The sequence below is a fragment of the Dendropsophus ebraccatus genome, chromosome 7 (genome assembly GCF_027789765.1).
Source record: "Dendropsophus ebraccatus isolate aDenEbr1 chromosome 7, aDenEbr1.pat, whole genome shotgun sequence".
NCBI lineage: Eukaryota > Metazoa > Chordata > Amphibia > Anura > Hylidae > Dendropsophus > Dendropsophus ebraccatus.
Genome location: NC_091460.1, coordinates 22,205,621 through 22,226,574, shown reverse-complemented (window position 1 = coordinate 22,226,574; position 20,954 = coordinate 22,205,621). Strand labels below are relative to the sequence as shown.

At 43.0% G+C, this 20,954-nt stretch overlaps 1 protein-coding gene across 1 annotated transcript; it reads left to right on the top strand.

Moving 5' to 3' along the window:
- The first annotated feature begins 1,928 nt into the window (after positions 1 to 1,928).
- Positions 1,929 to 20,226, top strand: LOC138796488 (vomeronasal type-2 receptor 26-like). Its single transcript, XM_069976093.1, has 6 exons — positions 1,929 to 1,990; positions 4,051 to 4,342; positions 4,814 to 4,906; positions 5,182 to 5,988; positions 6,369 to 6,426; positions 19,313 to 20,226. Exons 1-6 carry the CDS (start codon positions 1,929 to 1,931, stop codon positions 20,224 to 20,226), a joined length of 2,226 nt encoding a protein of 741 aa, XP_069832194.1.
- Positions 20,227 to 20,954: the final 728 nt, after the last annotated feature.

Sequence of the window (20,954 nt, the reverse complement as noted above, 5' to 3'; positions counted from 1 at the left end):
TGAGCCCCGGCCGGCTCATTAGAACGGATCTCCCCTCCGCGATCGCATCGCGGGGGGGAGATCCCCCACTGGACACCAGGGAGAGGGGGCACAGCTGCTATTCAAATGCAGCTGTCAGCTTTGACAGCAGCATTTGAATAGTTAATTAGCCGGCCGCGGCGATCGGCCGCGCCGGCTGATACACGCGGTCCCTGGCTGCACTTAGCAACCGGGGACCGCGCGCTGCAGAGAGGGCTCACGCCGGGAGCCCTCTCTGTTTACTCTTAACGGCCGCATGACTGGTATACCCGTCATGCGTCGTTAAGAGGTTAAAGAGGACCTGTAACCCCCCCGTGCCAGGGTGACAGGCTTCCGACCCCCCGTTACAACCCCCTATACTCACCTGATCCGGTCGGGTCACGGAGATATGAGCGCCCGGCGTGCGCGCTCACAGGATAGACCGACGCTCATAGAGAATAAATGGGGAGTCCGATGCTCCGTCATTCTCTATGGGCATCGGACTCTCTTGTGAGCGCACGCCGGTCTCCGGGCGCTCATATCTCCGGGACCCGACCGGATCAGGAAGCGGGACCCGGCGGGATCAGGTGAGTATAGGGGGCTGTAATGGGGGGTCAGGAGCCTGTCACCCCAGCACGGGGGGTGACAGGTCTCCTTTAAGATCTCGGTTCCACTGTTCATAGACTTTTTTCTTCTAAAGCTGTTGGGCTATGAGTCTCTGTTAGAAAATTACATTTAGTCCTTCAAAAAACAAGCCCTTATACAGTTTAGGGCCATGTTCACACAACGCAAGTTCCACGGAAATCATGGCCGTTGGTGTGGTTTGTAATGGGTCAATTTGGTGTGGTTTGTAATGGGTCAATAAAAGTTTACAATCTAGGCTTAACTTTTCTTGTTGTGGTTCTATTTAGTCTCTGGTGGCTGTAACTATTTTACTATGGTGTTTTTCTGATGTAACTCCACAATACTGTCTTATTTTCAGATATACCATGATTATATAAACCTCTCCTTATCATGCCCTGTGCTTCATTGCTGCACAATTCTTTAGTGCAGTGACAGAAGTATACAGGAGTTTTCCCATCATGTTATTCTATAATTTTTGGAAAATGATCTTATTGTTGGTTGTTGGTGTTTTCTTCACCATCTCTGAGATCCAGGACCCTGCAGCTCAATGTCATCTTGCAATGAATAATTATATCTTTGACTACAAATACTCTCAGGAAGGAGACATCATTATAGGAGGGATCTTCACTGTCCATTCCTGTGTGTCACAGTGGTACAAACAATGGAACCTTCTCTCCAATCCTTTCTGTTCATGGTGAGTACAAATAATAACTCAAATAACAAATAATAACTCAAACAAATCCTTTTTGGACTACAGCAGCAGCATAAATACAAGGGTCGCTATGGTATAATATGCATATATTTGTTGTGTGATTATGTTGTATGTTAGCTTTGTTTTGAAGGGATTTTTTCTTACATACAGATTTTGGAGAAAGCAGCTCTAAGGGAATAGATTGGATATTCATATCAGATACTGTAACGCCTCATTCACATATTCTGTCGTTATGTCCGCAGTCATCGTCCGTAATTCACAAAAACATTTGTCCCTAGTGCATCTGTAAGGCTGGGTTCACACTGTGCTTTTGCAGTCTTTTTAATGTACAGTATATGTTTTTAAATGGTCACTTTAAGGCTATGTTCACACAATGTATGTTTTGCATAAATCACAGCTGTTGTTGCAATTTGCAACACCAGATGTGATTTATATAAAACATAGGTTCTATTTGAATGAATGGAATTCTGTCCGGAGTGTATACACATAGTATACACTCCTGATGGGATTTCATCCGGCAGCAGGAAAAACTCAAGTAATACTAGTTAACTAGGCATTATCGCAGGCAAGAAACATAAGACAAGTGAGGATACTTATGGAGCCTGGCATGATTGAGGCTGTAGCTCCAGGTCCTGCCCAGATACCAACAGCTGACTGGTGAGTCTCCTGTCGGTCAACAATCAGTGAATACACTACAACTTATGCTAATCGGCCAGGAAGTGAAACCCTGGCCACTGCTACAAAAAGTAATAGCAGAGTAGGGCAAAACATGAGAAGCAGTCTGGCTGCTATGGAAGCCGTTGTTGCGCCCCTAACAACAGGCCTGAGTGGTTGTTATGTCTACTTTGGCCGCAGGCATTGGCGATGCCAGGAGTCGAATGCACAGCCCGAATCCTAACAGCTAATATATGCTGTGTCTAGAGATCAAGGTAAATGATACCTGAGTTTGGGAATGGGCCGTGTTGCTCACACGTTCACAAAAGGGGAAAGAGGTGTGCAGCATCTTCCTGGCCGGAGCCATGTTTATGTAAGGCTACATTCACACTATCCTGAATTTTTCAGGACTGTATATTATGTCTGCAATTTTTAGCCCGTGACCCATAAAAATCTATAGGTCTTAAATTTACGGAACGTGTAAATGTAGCCTTAGAGCTTTTAAAGAGATTTCTAAAATAGATAAATATGGGAAAAAAGGAACAAAATACAGATTTCACAACTAGGGGTGAATCCACAGAAAGTTTGGGCTTATTCAAAGCAATCTCGTATAGTTAGACCAAATGTTCAAAACCACTCACATATACTGAAAGGGTCTACAAGTAGACCAGCCACAATTGGTTCAACTGTGGCTGGTCTGCTTGTAACTTGTTGATATAGTCCTTTATTGTCCTTTATTAGTCCTATATTGTACATACTGAAATGGTCTATGGTAATTTGTAAGTAGGGATGATCCGAACCCGCAGAGGTTCGGCATCGGATTCCCGCTGTCTGCCCGCTCCGTGCAGCGGGCGGATCTAGCGGGAGGGCCGCCTGGAAAACTGGGATACAGCCTATGGCTATGGCTGTATCCCAGTTTTCCAGGCGTTCCTCCCGCTGGATTCGCCCGCTGCACGGAGCGGGCAGACAGCGGTAATCATTGCAGAGGGTTCGGGTTCGTACGAACCCCGTCTGAACCAGGTTCGGACCATCCCTATTTGGAAGCTACTACTCCAACTATTAGTTGCATGAGACGCCATACTTTGTATTACTAGTTGCTGTGTAGAAAAAAAATGGATATATACTGGGAAAGAGACTGGAATTATTTCTGCTATGAGCTAAGAAGGCCAAGTAAAATATTTTTTTTTTCCCCTTCTGTTTCATGTATATGATATCAAAAGCAGTGTTTTATTGGTGTTATTTGTTAGGGCTGCCGTGGCGCTCTGTGCTCCATGCCGTCACCTCATCCGCTCTTTCTGTCCCCCTTCTTCTGCGGACAGCGGAGCCCATATGCCCGAGCCTGACACCGCTTCCTCTTTGGCCCCCTGGGGTGCCACACTGGTCCTCGGTCCTGCTATACGTCATCCTGGCCGGCAGGTGCATCTTGCTATCAAAGATTTAAAGGGACAGGATGGCCCTAATTGGTTAATGTGCACTAACACTTCCCTATACATTTCTGTCCAGCCTGACCCTATTGTTGGAGCCTCTGTATGCTTCCAATAAGTGTGTGGTCCAAGTTCTCCCATGATTACTGTCCTGCCCATGGTTCCTGATGTTCCTGGTCCAGCCATCTGGGATTCCTGCCTGTGACTGACTTTTCCTACCGTGAGTCCTGCCTACCTGTCTCCAGCTGTACCTTGCCCGCCGCCACTAGCAAGCCAAGCCAGGAGTAGTGACCTTGGGGTCACCTTCCGCAGAAAGTCCATCCCACCTTGCGTTGGGCACTGGTGATCACCAGCAACCCCTTAGACTCCACTCCCTGGTGCGGTTTATGTTGTCACTAGCGGTGGTACAGCGGATTCACAACGCCTCGCCTTCCTACTGATCCCATTTTTTATTGATTCTTATAGGGGTTAAAAAAGACATATAACACCATATGCCAACTAGATTTACCTAAGACTTACATTTAAAATAAAAAAGTGACATTTTCGGAAGGGTTATTCCAATTTCATTGCAACTGTTATAACATGAAGTTCCTAATAATAAACATTTATTAGCACCTAATATTCAAATATTTTTCATAGTGTTACCCCTAGAGAATATACACACCTATTGGCTTTTCTGTATACAATTGAAATAATTAACAAGGATACAGATATCCTGCCCAATATCACTTTGGGATATCACATATATGACTCCTGTGGATATCAGAATAAAGTTATAAAAGATGTTCTGCAGATAATGTCTGGACACACAGTAACAGCTCCAAACTATTCCTGTATGGAGAAGGATGCGGTGGTCGGATTTATTGGAGATTTACGTTCTGCCACTACTATCCCTATGGCCCAGCTGTTAAGCTTCTATGGATATACACACGTAAGTGACCATCCAAGGTTTAGTTTATTAGTCATGTTTTTTTTTTTTTTCAATTATGTATTGTTATTTATTATTCGACTGCATATTCTTGTTTATTTTGTATATTAGTTGTCTTAATGTATATAGTACTGTATATTGTTAACTAGCCTCCTATAGTTTATTCGGCTTTCCTCTCGACAGCAGAAGCCCAATAAAATTGAATCCTCTCTCTCCTAACACCGGTATGCCTACATCTAAACACCCATTCTCATTGGTCTTCTGCAGCCCGAGGGGAGGACTTTATCTTCTTCTTTGCATAAAACTTCAAAAGGTTATATCTCAGCACTGGGGTAATAGAGTTAGAAGAGTTACATTTACTTATTCATGGTAATAAGCCCTATTGTATACTGCCTTTACTTACTGCATGTTATTTAACAGTTTTGATATTTGTTTATGATATTTATTTATTATTTGATTTTTATAACTATTTAGAAACAGTTCACACTGAGGAATCGGCACCGAAATTCCAAGCGGAATCCCCTTCGCGGACTCTACTCAAAATTCCGCCTGCCTCTGTACCTTAATGTAAGGTATAGGGCATCTCCACTTTCCGTGGCTCTCCGCTTAAAGAAATGGAGAGCGGAGGCGCCCTAAACCCTACAATGATGCTCTGAGGCAGGCAGAATTCCAAGAAGAGTCTGCGACGGGGATCCCACTCAGTTTTGACGCTGATTCCTTAAAAAATATCCATGATAGATGATGATCGTGTAAATTTAAAGTTCATGATCAAATTCATATAGCATGCATTCATTGTTTTTAGTATAGTTTTACATGCTTTACATTTTTTTTGTCTATCCCAGATCAGTTATGGAACCACAGATCCTCTTCTAAGAGACAAAAGTCTTTATCCAAATTTCTTTCGAACAGTTCCTGATGACACATTATACTATAAAGCATTGGTGATGTTATTGGGAAGATTCCAGTGGAGCTGGGTCGGGATCATCACATCAGATGATGACAGTGGTCAGCGAGAGTTACAAGAACTAAGGAAATCATTTACATCCCATAAAATCTGTGTGGAATTCAAGGTTGTAGTATCCACCAAAATTATCAATATTGTTCCTTTGACCCTCCAGAGTTCTTCTACTGATGTTATTATTATCTGTGGTTCCTACAGTGTGGCTTTTATTGCATTTTTACATAATGCAGCTTCTGTTCTGAACAACAAGACCCTTATATTTCTAAAGTCATGGTCATTTCCAGATGAGCTTTTACCTTTCGGTGGAAATGATTCTCCTGCTAATTGCAGTTTATCTCCATCAATATGTACATACAACAGTCCAGGAATGGAGGAGTACTTCCTTAATGTACAATTATCCAATCGACCGTTTGATGAATTACTAGAAGAGATTTGGATGATAACATTTAATTGCTTCTCCAAAAATAATTTGAAAAATGAAATCCTTTCGCATTTATATAACATTCCTTTTCATTACTGTTCAGGAGAGAGGAGGTTTACAGATCATTTCCATTTTTCTGGAGACGCAACTCCGTTCCAAGTGTACATGGCAGTCCTGATAATGGCAGAAGCTCTCCATAGTATGAATTCGATTCTTAGTAAAAATGGAAATCACAATAATGCAAAATTACATGCGTATAAATACAAAGTGAGTGTGAAAACCATAACCGTAGGCCTCAGTGATTTGTTTCTGGCCCATATATTAATGTCCGCAATCTCGTCTGCAATCCACAAAACAATCGTTCGTAGTTCTGCCTTATATTATTTCCTTATTATCTTAGGATAGAAATATGTTTATTGTAGATTTACCGACCACATCTTCTTATCTTTTCCCCAACTAATCTTAGATTGTAGGACCTTCTTCTTGGGTTCAGTTTTTTTTCTTTATGAAAAACACTTTCCAACATTATTTAGTTCTTTACTATATTTAAAAATGTTGAACATGCCCCACCCTTACCATTCCCTCCTTTCCTCTGGACTATAAAGAATTAGATCTTTAAGTCTTTCCTAATTGCTTTTCTGTTTCAGACTGTCACCCATTTTTATAACTTTTCTGTGGACCTGCTCTATTTTGTCACTATATTTTGTAGGTAAGGTCTCCAGAACTGGACACAGTTCACAATTCCCCTTCTTCTACTGCTTATACCTCTATATATACAGCCCAGCATACAATTTTCTTTCCCAACTGCCTGGCTGCAGGGGTGATTCGTTTTAAGGCTGTCAGAAATCACTACCCCTAAATCCTTCTATTCTGAAGTCTTTCCCAACACAGAACTGCCAATATGATACTACGATAGGGGATTGCTTCTTTCCAAGTGCATTAATTTACATTTGGAACTGCTTGTTTAGCAAAGTTATGACCTCTAGGTAGCAGCAGCAGCAGCTTTATACCAGAGAAAATTAATTAAATAAACGTGTGTGCGGCAGTGAGAAGGGTGGCAGGTAATCATCTGGACGGCTCCCCATCCCTGTTGAGTCACTGATCTCTCCCTGTCAACAGGCTTGGTGGGGATGATTGACAGGGAGAGAGTGGTGAATAGACAGGGCGGGGAGACGCAAAGATAACTATCTGCAGTCCTTCTCTCTGCGGGGATATTAAACTTAATTTTCTCCGGTATAAAGCTGTTGCTGCAGCCGTGGCCAGTACATGCGCTGTACAGAACCTTTATATAGTGCTCCAGAGAACCAAATCAGCCCAACTAAATCATTCAAATTCTAAGCTTCCATCTACTTACCCACCTTGGTTGTGAGAAATATATTTGTTGCTGGTTGTACATAGTGGACTTCAGTAAAGTTATCATCTCTTTCAGAAGTTACATATGTGCCTAAACTGTCTGTCTTGCACACACCATCACAGATATCACTCCAGAAACCTTACAAAGTGTCACGTTTGGTGTCAAGACATCTTACAATTGTGCAGACCTCCATTCACAAAAGTTTTCATTTGGACGTGGGCTGTACTTTAAAGGCTCAGTATAAATGTATGCTTCATGCTTAGTGCAGTAGCATACCATCAGTATCCATGTACTCTCATTAAGGCTATGTTCACACTACGTAAAAGTACGGCCGATAACAACAGCCATACATTGTACGGGGTGGAACACTGCCTATTCTTGTATGGGATCCCGGCCGGAATGTATACACATCGTATACGCTCCAGCCGGGATCCCATGCGGCGCCGCAAAAAACTGACATGTCAGTTTGCTGCGGTCACAATTCAGTAAATTGCGGCTGCAAAAAAGACCTGTCAGTTCACACAATGAAGCGAGGGACTCCGGCCGCTTGCTTCATTGTGTGCTATGGGAAGTTCTGATGCGGCGCGCGTTGATGCGCACACATCAGAACACTGTGGCTGGAAAGATCATCTGACTGGTACTTAAGTACTGGCCGGGAGGATCTTTGCAGAGACCGGCAATTCCGTAACCCGGCCGTGTAACAGAACGGCCGGTCCCATAGGTTGTGTGAACATAGCCTAAATCTGTTAACATTTTTCCCCTGTTATCTTTAGCCCTATAAATGAACAGGATTTCTTAACGGGGCTGTTTGTTAGTGAATACACAACTTATTCACTGTATAAATAGCATACAGATTTAATAAGGGGGGAGGTGTATGAATGGATCCATAAAAAGCACATATAGGTTTCAAGATATCTGGGGGGGTTGGCTGGTCCAATATATAAATTTGTGATGTGTGTTAATAAATGAAAAAGGTTAAAGGGGTTATCCAGTGCTACAAAAACAGGGCCACTTTTTTCCAGAAACAACACCACTCTTGTCTTCAATTTGGGTGGAGTTTTGTAACTTAGTTCCATTGAAGTGAATGGAGCTTAATTACAAACCCCACCTGAACTAGAGACAAGAGTCATGTTGTCTCTGGAAGAAAGTGGCCATGCTTTTGTAGCACTATATAACCCCTTTAAACCCTGGAGTTGTCCTTTAATCCTAATATCTGCTAAAGGATCGGATGGTTATTGACTATGATTGTTTTTCTTCTGAAGCTAATAGAGTACGTAAGAAAAATGAAGATTGAGTTGTTCATTGAGGCAGGAGAATGGAAAACACTGCTCCATTTCATAAATTGGGTCATCATAAAATCTGGATCAGGTGTGTTTATATCCAGAAGAAGTGTCGGAATATTCGATGAATTACATTTACCTCAGCTCAATGTTACACCAACAGCGATAACATGGAGACGGAATCGGGTATGATATATAGTTTCTAAGGTCTGTGGGCTAGCTATGGCCAGAAATAAGCGATTGTATGCCTGTACAGTGGGATATGTTTACTACTGGTGACCAGCTGTATAAGATCGTAAAGAAGGAAACAACCACCTAAGCTTTTCTATAGATTTGGGCTGCAGGATCTGATTTTCACCGGACTTTGGACAAATACTTAATTTGTAGCCTATGGGCACAATGATGTATACATTTGAAGGTTTAGTGTAATAGTTACAGGACACAAAGAGCTGACAACAGTGCTGGATAGCTGCTAGGCTCATGACTTTTCCTTTTTTTCTGTGTAAGGTTGGGTTCACATTGTTTTTTCTATCCTTTAAAAAAAAAAAAAAAACGCATGTAAAATGGATGCATTTGTGTGAATCCGTTTTGATCCATTTTTCCATGGACCTCCATATTAAGGCTGGGTTCACACACAGTATATTTCAGGCTGTATATTTGAGGCTGTATAGCAACCAAAACCAGGAGTGGATTGAAAACACAGAAAGGATCTGTTCACACAATGTTGTAATCAAGTGGATGGCCGTCATTTAATGGCAAATATTTTCTGTTATCTTAATACAATGGCTTCTGTATTGAAATAATGGCCGTTATTTACCGTTATATGACGGCCATCCACTCAATTTCACCATTGTGTGGACAGAGCCTTTCTGTGTTTTCAATCCACTCCTGGTTTTGGTTGCTATGAGGACCTGACATGAGGACCAAATACAGCCTGAAATATACTGTGTGTGAACTTAGGCTACATAATAAAAAAAAAAAAACCCTGATCAAAAACATTCTTTTTTTTAACCTACACCAAAAAAGGTTAAGTAAGTTTTTGTGTACGTTAAAAAAACAGACTAGAGATGAGCGAACCTCGAGCATGCTCAAGTCAATTCGAACCCGAACTTTCGGCATTTGATTAGCGGTGGCTGCTGAAGTTGGATAAAGCCCTAAGGCTATGTAGAAAACATGGGTATAGTCATTGGCTGTATCCATGTTTTCCAGACAACCTTAGAGCTTTATCCAAGTTCAGCAGCCCCGGCCAATCAAATACTGAACGTTCGGGTTCAGATCAACTCAAACCCGAACCCAGTTCGCTCATCTCTAGTTTTGATCCTTTTTTAATAATGGAAGTCAACGGGAAAACGGATCAAAACGGATGCAAAAAAAAAGGGTTAAATAGAAAAATGGATTGTGAACCCAGCCTTATTTAAATCTTGTCCCTCTTTGTGTTCCAGTGGTCATAACTTTCTTTTTCTTTTTCATTAATTTAATGTAGAAATGGGGGTCATAACACAATGGGCAGGTATGGGAAGTAATCTCTCCTTGGCCATGTCTTTATATCTACTTACTTTTTTCAGTAAGGAGAGGGAACAAGTGGCAGCATAGAGAATTACATTAGAAACTGTGGCACACAACATACTGTATGTGCCACATACCTGAGGGCCTTACTACACCAAACAATTATCGGCCGTACTTGACTGATTACTGTCCATTGAGACAGATTATCGTTTAGTGTAATAGTGCATGCTGAAGGGCAAAGATTTTGGTCTTTCAACACGCTGATAGATTACGATTATGTCAGCGACGGTCTGCCGCTCATCACAATAATAGGAGCGGCCAGCAGACCATTGCTTAATTCAATGGGCCACCTAACCAATCTAAGGATCGTTCGTGCAGCCTCTCTAGCTCCACGCTGGCTGCTGTCTGTGTAAAAGAACATGCATTGAGTGAGGAACGAGGAGGAAGTGAGCTGACAGGTCGGCACTCGCTTCCCTTACAACATTGTGCTGTGTAATACAGTCTTAACTTTGATCTGTCCCCCTCCTACTTCCTTGCCTGCTGCTTATATCGTAAAATGTCTTATAAAAATTTAAAAAAGATCGTCACTCTGTTCAATAGTGGTTCACGTAGTAAATAACTAGTCCAACATGTGACATATCACAGAAAAAATTGGCACTCACCGGTATTGTCGCATGTATTTTTATTAAGTGTCCAACATATAGGCAAATTACACAGAACGTGTTTCAGGTCCGAGCCTTTTGCAACCTTTGGCAGTTAATAAAAATACAAGCAATGATATCGGTGAGTGCCGAGTTCTTCAGTGATATACAAAATATTTTATGACAGGAAGAAGAAATGAGGAGATAAGTGATTAGGGGGCACTGACCGGAGTGAAGTATACGGCTTTCAGTGTATGCAACTGTTCTTTCTGTCATTCCACTTTGCCTGAACTTCCCCCTCCTATCTTGTGACACATGGAGGAGGATGGGTGCAAGAGTCAGGCCAGGGCCATTTTAATACACTGGTGGGCCTGGTGCAGAGCCCTTAAGAGTGGGCCCCCCTCCCCCAAACCCAGTGTTATCAGTATCGGTGCTCCACATACAGTATAATGCCCTGAAAGTGCCCCCATACTGTATTAAGAGCCCCAATACATATGGTAGTTATCTTAACACCATTTCCACAGTTATTACATATTACAGGAAATCTGCTCTGAACAAAACAGGAAGACATCACCAATGATACCATTACATACCACCACCACACCATGACCCCTATCACTACAACCCTATAAAAGAGTGCCGTTACATCCAGTGACTCACAGGTGGTATCTTCTCTGATCAGAGTCTTTCACTTTTCTTTCTCGCTCTATCCAGCCTGGTCACCTTAAAGTCTTACCCTGGTCTCCAAAATCTGCTAGAGAAACATTTTAGACTCCAGCAGTAGTTTGGTCCCCAGTACCCCTATATAGTAGTTACAGCCCCCTGTGTCCCCAGTAGTATATAGACCCCATTGTGCGCTGCCCCAGTAGAATATACCCCTTGTGCACTGCCCCAGTAGTATATACCCCTTGTGCACTGCCCTCAGTAGTATATAGACCCCTTGTGCTCTGCCCCCAGTAGTATAGACCCCTATATGCTGCCCCAATAGTATATAAACTCCTTGTGTGTTTCCCCCAGTAGTATATAAATCCCCTGTGTGCTGCCCCCATAGTATATACCCCTTGTGTGCTGCCCCCATTAGTATATACCTCCTGTGTGCTGCCCCAGTAGTATATACCCCTTGTGTGCTGCCCCCAATAGTATATACCCCTAGATAGATAAATAGATAGATAGATAGATGTGAGATCGATAGATAGATACATAGATAGATAGATAGATAGATAGATAGATAGATATGACTAAAATGACTAAAAAGCCATTAAGAAAATATTTGATATATTCAGATGCCTAAAGGTCGATGTAATGACCACTGTTGGCCAGGAACCAGGAAGGTTATCAGGGAAGGATATCACAGCTGCTGCTATGACTGCGCCCCATGTCCAGAAGGAGAATTTACCAATAGTACAGGTAACGTTTTATTGGTTTATTTCTTTGTTCTTTTCTACTCAGCATACTAGGGCTGACGACTGCCGCACTGTCGATAATGGTAGTACGTGTCTGGTTACCCTACACTAGTAGGGCAGGGGTGGATTCACTTTACCATAGGTCTTGGACTGTTCACCAAGCTTGCCCCCTAACCCACCCCACACTGCTGTAACTATGGCAGCATTAGTGTGATATTTATAGTACAGGATAGATAATATCATATTTACCATGTACCTGTAAAGTTTTGTAAAAAAATAATTATCAGGCAGAACTGTGCTCACTTTTGATTTTCGAAATTACTTCCATTTTGAATTTGGTGCCTTAACCCCTTCCCCCAATATGACGTCCAGGGACGTCATGAAAAGCAGTGCCAGAATGCATCATGACGTCCCTGGACGTCATGCCTTTTCTGCCTCCCCCCGCTCTCCCTATCTGAGATCGGGCAGCGGGAGGAGGCTGTGTAACACAGTCTCCTCCCGCTGCCACTGCCCGGAGGGGAGCCGTGCTCCCCCCCGGGCAGTTAACCCCATAGACGCCGCGGTCGTTGCGACCGCAGCGTCTATGGGGAGATCTGATGCCTCTGGCTGATCAGGGCGGCATGAGGAGGCTACGGACATTGCCTCCTCCTGCCGCCACTGCTAATGTCCTCCCCCCGCCTCTATCCTTCCCTCTCTGACCCCGTGCTGCTCCCCCCGCCCCAGTCCAGCTCCCTCTCCAACTCCCTCTCTGTGCTGCTGCTCCCCCCGCCTCGATCCTGCTCCCTCCCCTTGCGATCCGCCCCCCCCTCCTCCCCATGCGATCCGGCCCCCTCCCCTCTCCATCCATGAAATCAGCCCCCCGCTCCCCCCTCCCCATCCATGCGATCCGGCCCCCTCCCCGTGCGCTTGTGCCCCCACCTCCCCCGATCCGGCATCCATTCATCCACATGTGCTCCCCCCCCCCTCGCTCCTGCTCCGGCTCCCCCGTTCCCCGTCCCCCCCAGCTCCCTCCCTCTCCCTCCCCTGGCTCACCCCTGCCCGGATCCGGCTCTGGCTCCCTCCCGGTACTCAGCTTTGAATGAGCTGTCAGCTGTAAAGCTGACAGCTCATTCACTATATCATGCATTACAGCACACATCATGTGCTGTAATGCATGATATATATATCTGCAAAAGTAGAAGAAAACACACACAAATACATTAATTAATTAATCAATCAATTAATTACAAATTAATTAATTAAATACATAAATAGTTAAAATAAATAAATAAATATACACATTCACCAACCCTACCTTTATAAACGACCCCCTATAAATAAGATCCACATATTTGGTATCGCCGCGTCCGTAATGACCCCCTCTATTAACCTGTACATTAAATATACCACCCGATGAACACCATTAACCCCTTCACGTCAGCAATCTGTATATATACGTTCCTATTGCACATGCCCCGTGCAGTAGGAATGTACATATACGTTCCTGTTACTGACGGGGCTTTGTGATGAGAACGGGATCGCTGCAGGGATAGCGATCCCGCTCTCATCTGAGTGAAGCACCGGAGATAATGAGAATCAGCTGCGATCCCGCAGCTGACCCCCATTAACCCCTTAGTGACCGCCGAAACGGCGGTCACTAACGGGCCGGTGCCGTCGCTGCATTTCATCTCCCCCCACCGTGAATCCACGGTGGGGGGAGATGAAATAAGTAAAATCAGACCCCAGATCAGCCCCCCTAGTGCCCCGATCACTAACCCCCCTCCCCGTGGCGGCCATCAGATCCAAGATGGCCGCCGCCATCACTGTGAACAGACTGTCTGTTCACAGTGATCTAAAGTAAAAATGAATGAAAGCCCCATGCTCTCCGCCACCGGAGGTAGCGGAGAGCATGGGGCAGTAATCGCTTGTACCATGTGCTCCAGGCACTTTTTATCCCCTGTCACCATGAATGATTGGTGACAGGGGATAAAAAGTGATGGTGTCCCCCCCCCCCCCCCCCCCCACAACCAGCCAGCTCTGAAAATTTAAAGTGACAGAGACCAATTTGGTCTCTGTCACTAAACTATGATTACTGTGATAGAAAATATCACAGTAATCATAGTAATATAGTGAAAATGAATGTATAAAGTACAAAAAGTGACAAACATACCAAAAATAAAACACACTTTTTATTATAGTAATAATTGCAGTTTACTCCCAAATTACCCCTAACCCCCCCAGATTACCCGTAACCACCGCACGTTGCCCGTAACCACCGCACGTTGCCCGTAACCACCGCACGTTGCCCATAACCACCGCACGTTGCCCGTAACCACCGCACGTTGCCCGTAACCACAGTACGTTGCCCGTAACCACCGCACGTTGCCAGTGACCCCCTCCAGATTGTCCGTAACCACCCCAGATTGTCTGTAACCACAGCAGGTTGTCCGTATCCACCCCACGTTGCCTCTAACCACCCCAGGTTGCCTTAACCACAGCAGGTTGCCTTAACCACAGCAGGTTGGCCGTGACCACCCCATGTTGACCGTATCCACCCCAGATTACCCGTAACCACCCCAGAATACCCGTAACCACCCCAGATTACCCGTAACCACCTCAGACTGTCCGTAACCACCTCCAGATTACCCGGAACCACCCCAGACTGTCCGTAACCACCCCAAATTACCTGCAATCTAATTTTTTTATTTTATTTTAGTAACTGCGCTATTCTAATAACTATTACTAACTGCGGTTTTGCTCCTTCCCTTCTGAGCCCTGCTGTGTGCCCATACAGTGGTTTATGCCCACATATGGGGTACCGTTGTACTCAGGAGAACCTGCGTTACAGATTTTGGGGTACATTTTTTCTCCTGTTCCTTGTGAAATTTAGAAATTTAAAACTAAACCAACATATTATTGGAAAATTCAAGTTTTTCATTTTTACTGGCCAATTTCGAGTACTTTACTCTAATACCTGTGGGGCCAAAATGCTCATCCTACCCCAAGACGAATTCTTTGAGGGGTGTACTTTCCGAAATGGGGTGACTTTTGGGGGGGTTCTACTCTGCGGACACTACAGGGGCTCTGCAAACGCACCTGGTGCTCAGAAACTACTTCAGCAAAATCTCAACTGAAAATGCTAATTGACGCTCCTTCCTTTCTGAGCCCGGCTGTGTGCCCATGCAATGGTTTATGCCCACATATGGGGTACCGTTCTACTCAGGAGAACCTGCGTTACAAATTTTGGGGTACCTTTTTTCTCTTGTTCCTCGTAAAATTGAGAAATTTCAAACTAAAGGAACTTATTATTGGAAAAATTTGAGTTTTTCATTTTTACTGTCTTATTTTGAATACTTTCCTCTAATACCTGTGGGGTCAAACTGCTCACTGCACCCCAAGATGAGTTCTTTGAGGTGTGTACTTTCCTAAATGGGGTGACTTTTGGGGGGGTTCTATTCTGCTGACACTACAGGGGCGCTGCAAACGCACCTGGCGCTCAGAAACTTCTTCGGAAAAATCTGCACTGAAAATGCTAATTTGGCGCTCCTTCCCTTCTGACCCCGGCTGGGTGCCCATACAGTGGTTTATGCCCACATATGGGGTACCGTTGTACTCAGGAGAACCTGCGTTACAAATTTTGAGGTGCGGATTCTCTCATGTTTCTTGTGAAATTGAGAAATTTCAAACTAAACGAACATATTATTGGAAAAATTAGAGTTTTTCATTTTTACTGTCTAATTTTAAATACTTTCCTCTAATACCTGTGGGGTCAAAATGGTCACCACACCCCAAGATGAATTCTTTGAGGGGTGAACTTTCCAAAATGGGGTGACTTTTGGGGGGGTTCTCTTCTGCGGACACTACAGGGGCGCTGCAAATGCACCTGGCGCTCAGAAACTTCTTCAGCAAAATCTGCCTTAAAAAAGCTAATTGGCGCTCCTTTCCTTCTGAGCCCCGCTGTATGCCCATGCAGTGGTTTATGCCCACATATGGGGTACCGTTGTATTCAGGAGAACCTGCGTTACAAATTTTGCGGTACTTTTTTTCTCTTTTTCCTCGTGAAATTGAGAAATTTGAAACTAAACGAACATATTATTGGAAAAATTTGTGTTTTTCATTTTTACTGTCTAATTCTGAATACTTTCCTCTAATACTTGTGGGGTCAAAATGCTCATCCTACCCAAAGATGAATTCTTTGAGGGGTGTACTTTCGAAAATGGGGTGACTTTAGGGGGGATTCTGTTCTGAGGATACTACAAGGGCACTGCAAACGCACCTGGTGCTCAGAAATTTCTTCAGCAAAATCTGCATTAAAAAAGCTAATTGGCGCTCCTTCCCTTCTGAGCCCGGCTGTGTGCCCATACAGTGGTTTACGCCCACATATGGTGTACCATTGTATTCAGGAGAACCTGCGTTACAGATTTTGGCATGCTTTTTTTTCTTATGTTCCTTTTGAAAATGAGAAACTTTAATCTAAACGTATATATTATTTGAAAATTTTCATTTTCGATTTTTTACGGCCTAATTGTGAATACTTTCCTCCAGCCCCTGTAGGGTTAAAATGCTAATTATAACCCTAGATTAATTCTTTAAGGTGTCTATTTTCCTAAATGGGGTCAATTATGGGGGTTTTCAGGATACCAGACTTCTAAATCCATTTTAAAAAAGAACTGGTCCCTAAAAAAATCAGTTTTGGAAACTTTCACAAAATGTGATAATTTGCTAATAAATTTCTAAGCCCCATAACACCCTAAAAAAGTAAAATATGTGTTCCAAATTATGCCAGAATAAAGAGGACATATCGGTAATGTGATTTATTAACTAATGTATATGCTATGACCTCCTTTTTTAGAAGCAGAGAATTTCAGAAGTTCATAAAATGCAATATTTCCTAATTTTTCATGATATTTTGATGTTTTTCACAAAAAACACACAAAGTAGTGACCAAATTTTGCCACTAATATAAAGTGCCAAATGTGACGAAAAAACAATCTCAGAATCGCTAGCATACGTTAAAGCATCACTGAGCTATAAGCGCATAAAGTGAGACAGGTCAGATTTTGAAAAATGAGCCTGGTCATTAAGGACAAAACAGGCTGCGGAGGCAAGGGGTTAAAGTGACACTGTCACCTCCTTTGTGCATTCTGTCTTCTCTACACAGGTGTAAAGGGTAAATTTAGCGGTTTTCATACCTTATTTTATATCATACGTCATGGTGCTTGTTCAAGTAAAAAGTCATCTTTTATCAACCTCAGATTGTGTTAAGTGGGCGGGGCCTCGCGGCATTAGCACCACTTAGCCCCCGCCCACAACACCAAAGTTGGCCCCACCCCCTCACCAGCCACTGGAACAGGGTGGCCGAAAGGTCTAGACCCCACCCCCTTTACGTCGGCCAACCAATGGGCGTCAACAAACACCATGGTGAACAAACACCATGATATGTGATATGAAATAAGATATGAAAAACGCTAAATTTACCCTTTACACCTGTGTAGAGATGTCAGAATGCACAAAGGGGGTGACAGTGTCACTTTAATATCTTATCATTACTCCAGTTATTCTAAAGTCAGGTCAAGCAGTGCATAACTGCTGTTGTCTGTCACACTGAAACAGGTCTCTCTCTCTCTAGCACTAGCCCCCTCCCTCTGCCCTGCAAGCATTGGCTAAACTAGACTCCTCTTAACTAGGAAGTTCCCTAACTTACATGGGGCCTTGTGACAAGAACTAAAGGTGTAAGAGAAAGTGTGTGTAGGCTAACCTTCCTTCTATACTGCAGCTATGTCCTGGGGGATTGTGACACCTAGTGGTTGGAGTAGTGCATAGTAAACTACATACTACATACATAATAGAACTGCTTTTACATGGGTGTAAGAGAGTAGGAAAACACAAAGTGGGACACTTCACCCCTCCTTCCCAATTCAATTCAGAACTTTATTCAAGACTTCAACCAGACCTCTAAACACAGACACTGGACCCCAAACTTTTTTTTTTTTTTTTTTTTGCAAATCATGGCAGAATTGTAGCCAGGAAACAATACACCACTGAAAGTATAAGCCTGTTTGGGTGGCCATGGGTGCTCCAAGAGCTCATGGACCCGGGCTATTTTAATCCACTACTGTCCTAAACATTGGAATCTGATTGGTTGCTCCTCTGCACAAAGTTTGATAAATTGTCCCCAACAAGTGTGTTTAAAAAAAAAATGTCACCAGTTCTCAAGCAGTAGTACAGATACTTACCTGGTGGTGCTTGGACTTTGTCTTGTATCTTTCCTAAAGGGTTCTCTTTCTAGGTGTTATCTTGCAATAAAATGCACTCAATTACACTAGAATCTAGAAGTAGTGAGAAACCCCCTTCTCCTTAATGTTATAACTCGACCAAGAGACCAAACTTACAAGCAGGGGGGAATTCAGCCTCTCTGCTCCCTAAGGCAAACTATACAAAGGGGACGTCCCCATGTACTATATAGACAGACGTTTATATACACTAGTATTTCAAACAGTTTGAAAGTCTATATTCTAGACTTACAGACAATATCCGCCATATACAGTAACCATATATTGGTAGATATCGGTGCTACACATTCACTACACAAATGATGACAGTGCTTTTATATCTAGTGACTCACAGGTGACATCATTTTTTAATACAGCCACTCATTTTTTTTCCTCCACCTAAATCTTCTCTGCAGAATTTTCCACAGGAATATATTAGGTTTCTTGCTAAATTAAATATAGTATTAAACCCCCTTGTGCCCCCATATAGTAGTTAGGTCTTCCCTGTGTCCCCATTTAGTAGTTAGGCATTTCAATTACTCTATAAACTATAATATTAGGTCCCTCTATTCCCTATGTAGTTGTTAGCCCTCTCTCTGCAGGTAGGCCCCAAATAGATTGTACCCCCCTCCCCCACAAACACATCCCCCCTATAAGTAATCCCTCAAAGTAGGTAGAAACCCTTTGCATCCCCCTGTAGGTTGTCGCCCCATTATAGGTAGTATCCCCCATGTAGCCATCTATGTGTAGATAAATCCAATAGTAGATTGCTCTCCCCCATATAGATAGTATCACAGACACATGGCTCCCGCACATTCCTCCAGTGTCTCCCAATGGCTATTTTCTCTGTCAATCAGAGCAGCAATTGAGGCTGTGAGCACTCAATCAAAACACTTACAGTTAAAAGGCTAGACGTTGACAATGGTCAAGAAAATGGCCAGAGCTGTATTTTTTTTTCCCACCTCTGATGCTATCACCAGGCAGGTGGTGATGTCCTATGAGGCAAGCATTTTAACTGACCTCATGGCAGAAGCATCACTGCTTACACACACAAAGATCTCAGGGGCTGCATTTTGCAAAAATCCAATTCAAGAATTCTTATTGTAAAATGTTTTGTAGTTAATCCACTTATTAAATTTATGTTAATCTTTACCAGACAGTGAGAATTGCCAGAGATGTCCTGATCATGAATGGCCGAATGAGGGGAAAACCAAATGTTTTATAAGACATTATGAGTTTCTGTCCTATGAGACTGATGTTGTTGCTTTAGTCTTTTCCATCATCTCCATATTACTCTCTCTTATAACTTTATGTATAATTGGAATATTCACTTTATTCCGGAACATTACCATTGTCAGAGCCAATAACCGGAACCTCAGCTTCATTCTCCTGATCTCTCTCATGTTCAGCTTACTCTGTGTGTTCCTCTTCATTGGTCGCCCAGTGGATATAACCTGCATGCTGAGACAAATCTTCTATGGGGTCTTCTTCACAGTAGCCGTGTCCTCTGTCCTGGCCAAGACCATCATAGTCTGCATAGCATTCAAGGCCACCAGACCTGACAGTCCCTGGAGAAAGTGTGTGGGGGTTAAGCTTCCTTATACTGTAGTGTTGGTCTGTTCATCTATTCAGATCCTGAATGCAGTTATCTGGTTGTCACTGTCTCCTCCATATCAGGAGTATAACCTGGATTATCCTGGGAAGATCATCATTCAGTGTAATGAAGGGTCACTCTTGGCCTTTTACCTCATGTTGGGTTATATGGGGTTTCTGGCAGCGGTGAGCTTTGTTCTAGCTTTCCTGGTGAGGACATTACCTGATATCTACAATGAAGCCAAGTACATCACCTTCAGCATGCTGGTGTTCTGCAGTGTCTGGATCTGTGCCATCCCGGCCTATCTGAGCAGTACAGGGAAACACATGGTCACTGTAGAGATATTCGCCATATTGGCCTCAGGGGGAGGAATATTGGGCTGCATGTTTTTACCAAAATGTTATATTATTCTGATGGAGCCGGAAAATCTAGTAAAGGAGAAAGAAAACAAAATTTTCTTCCACGTAAAAAACTAAATGTAATTTTAAATACAATGTACAATACATCTTTTCTTACTTAATGATTATTAAACAAAAACTAATTTAAATAACAGGGGGCACAAAGGTTATATATTACCTGCTTAAGCCCCCAGCTAAAAAAAAAAAACTCCTTAAACCCTGAGGAGCAGTCACAGCAGACCAGTTGAGACAAAGGCTTAGCTAGGGGTTCAGCCTTAGGGTATGTTCCCACTATGGAACATGCGCCGAAATTTCAAGCGGAGGCCGCACAGTGGACATGTAAATTCTTTGGGTGGATGGAGGATTTTGTTTAATAATATTATTGAGTCTATGGGACAGGTGGAGCTTCAAGCTGTGCGGAATCCACTTGAAATTTCAATCTGTGCTCCTTAGTGGGAACATACCCTAAGGGGGTAAGTGAAACTGAGTGGGCCACCAACCCAGGTAGTTAATGTTACCGAGAGGTATTTATTATAATTTCTTTTTTGTTTAGTCCCCCCCCCCCTATTTTTTTTTATTAAAAGGTACAGATGACAGAATTGATTTAATCAGAACGAGAACTGGTTTAACCAATAGTAATAGCCATTAACAGTGCGGTTATTTTACAGTCTGTTCATGAATGAGAATTTAAGGTATAATTCGTTCATAAAAACTTTTCTACCTCATTCTCACAATTGGTAGGGGTCAAAAGACAAAAGTTTTTTTTTTTTTTTTTTTATAACTTTCTGACACCAGTTGATTTAATA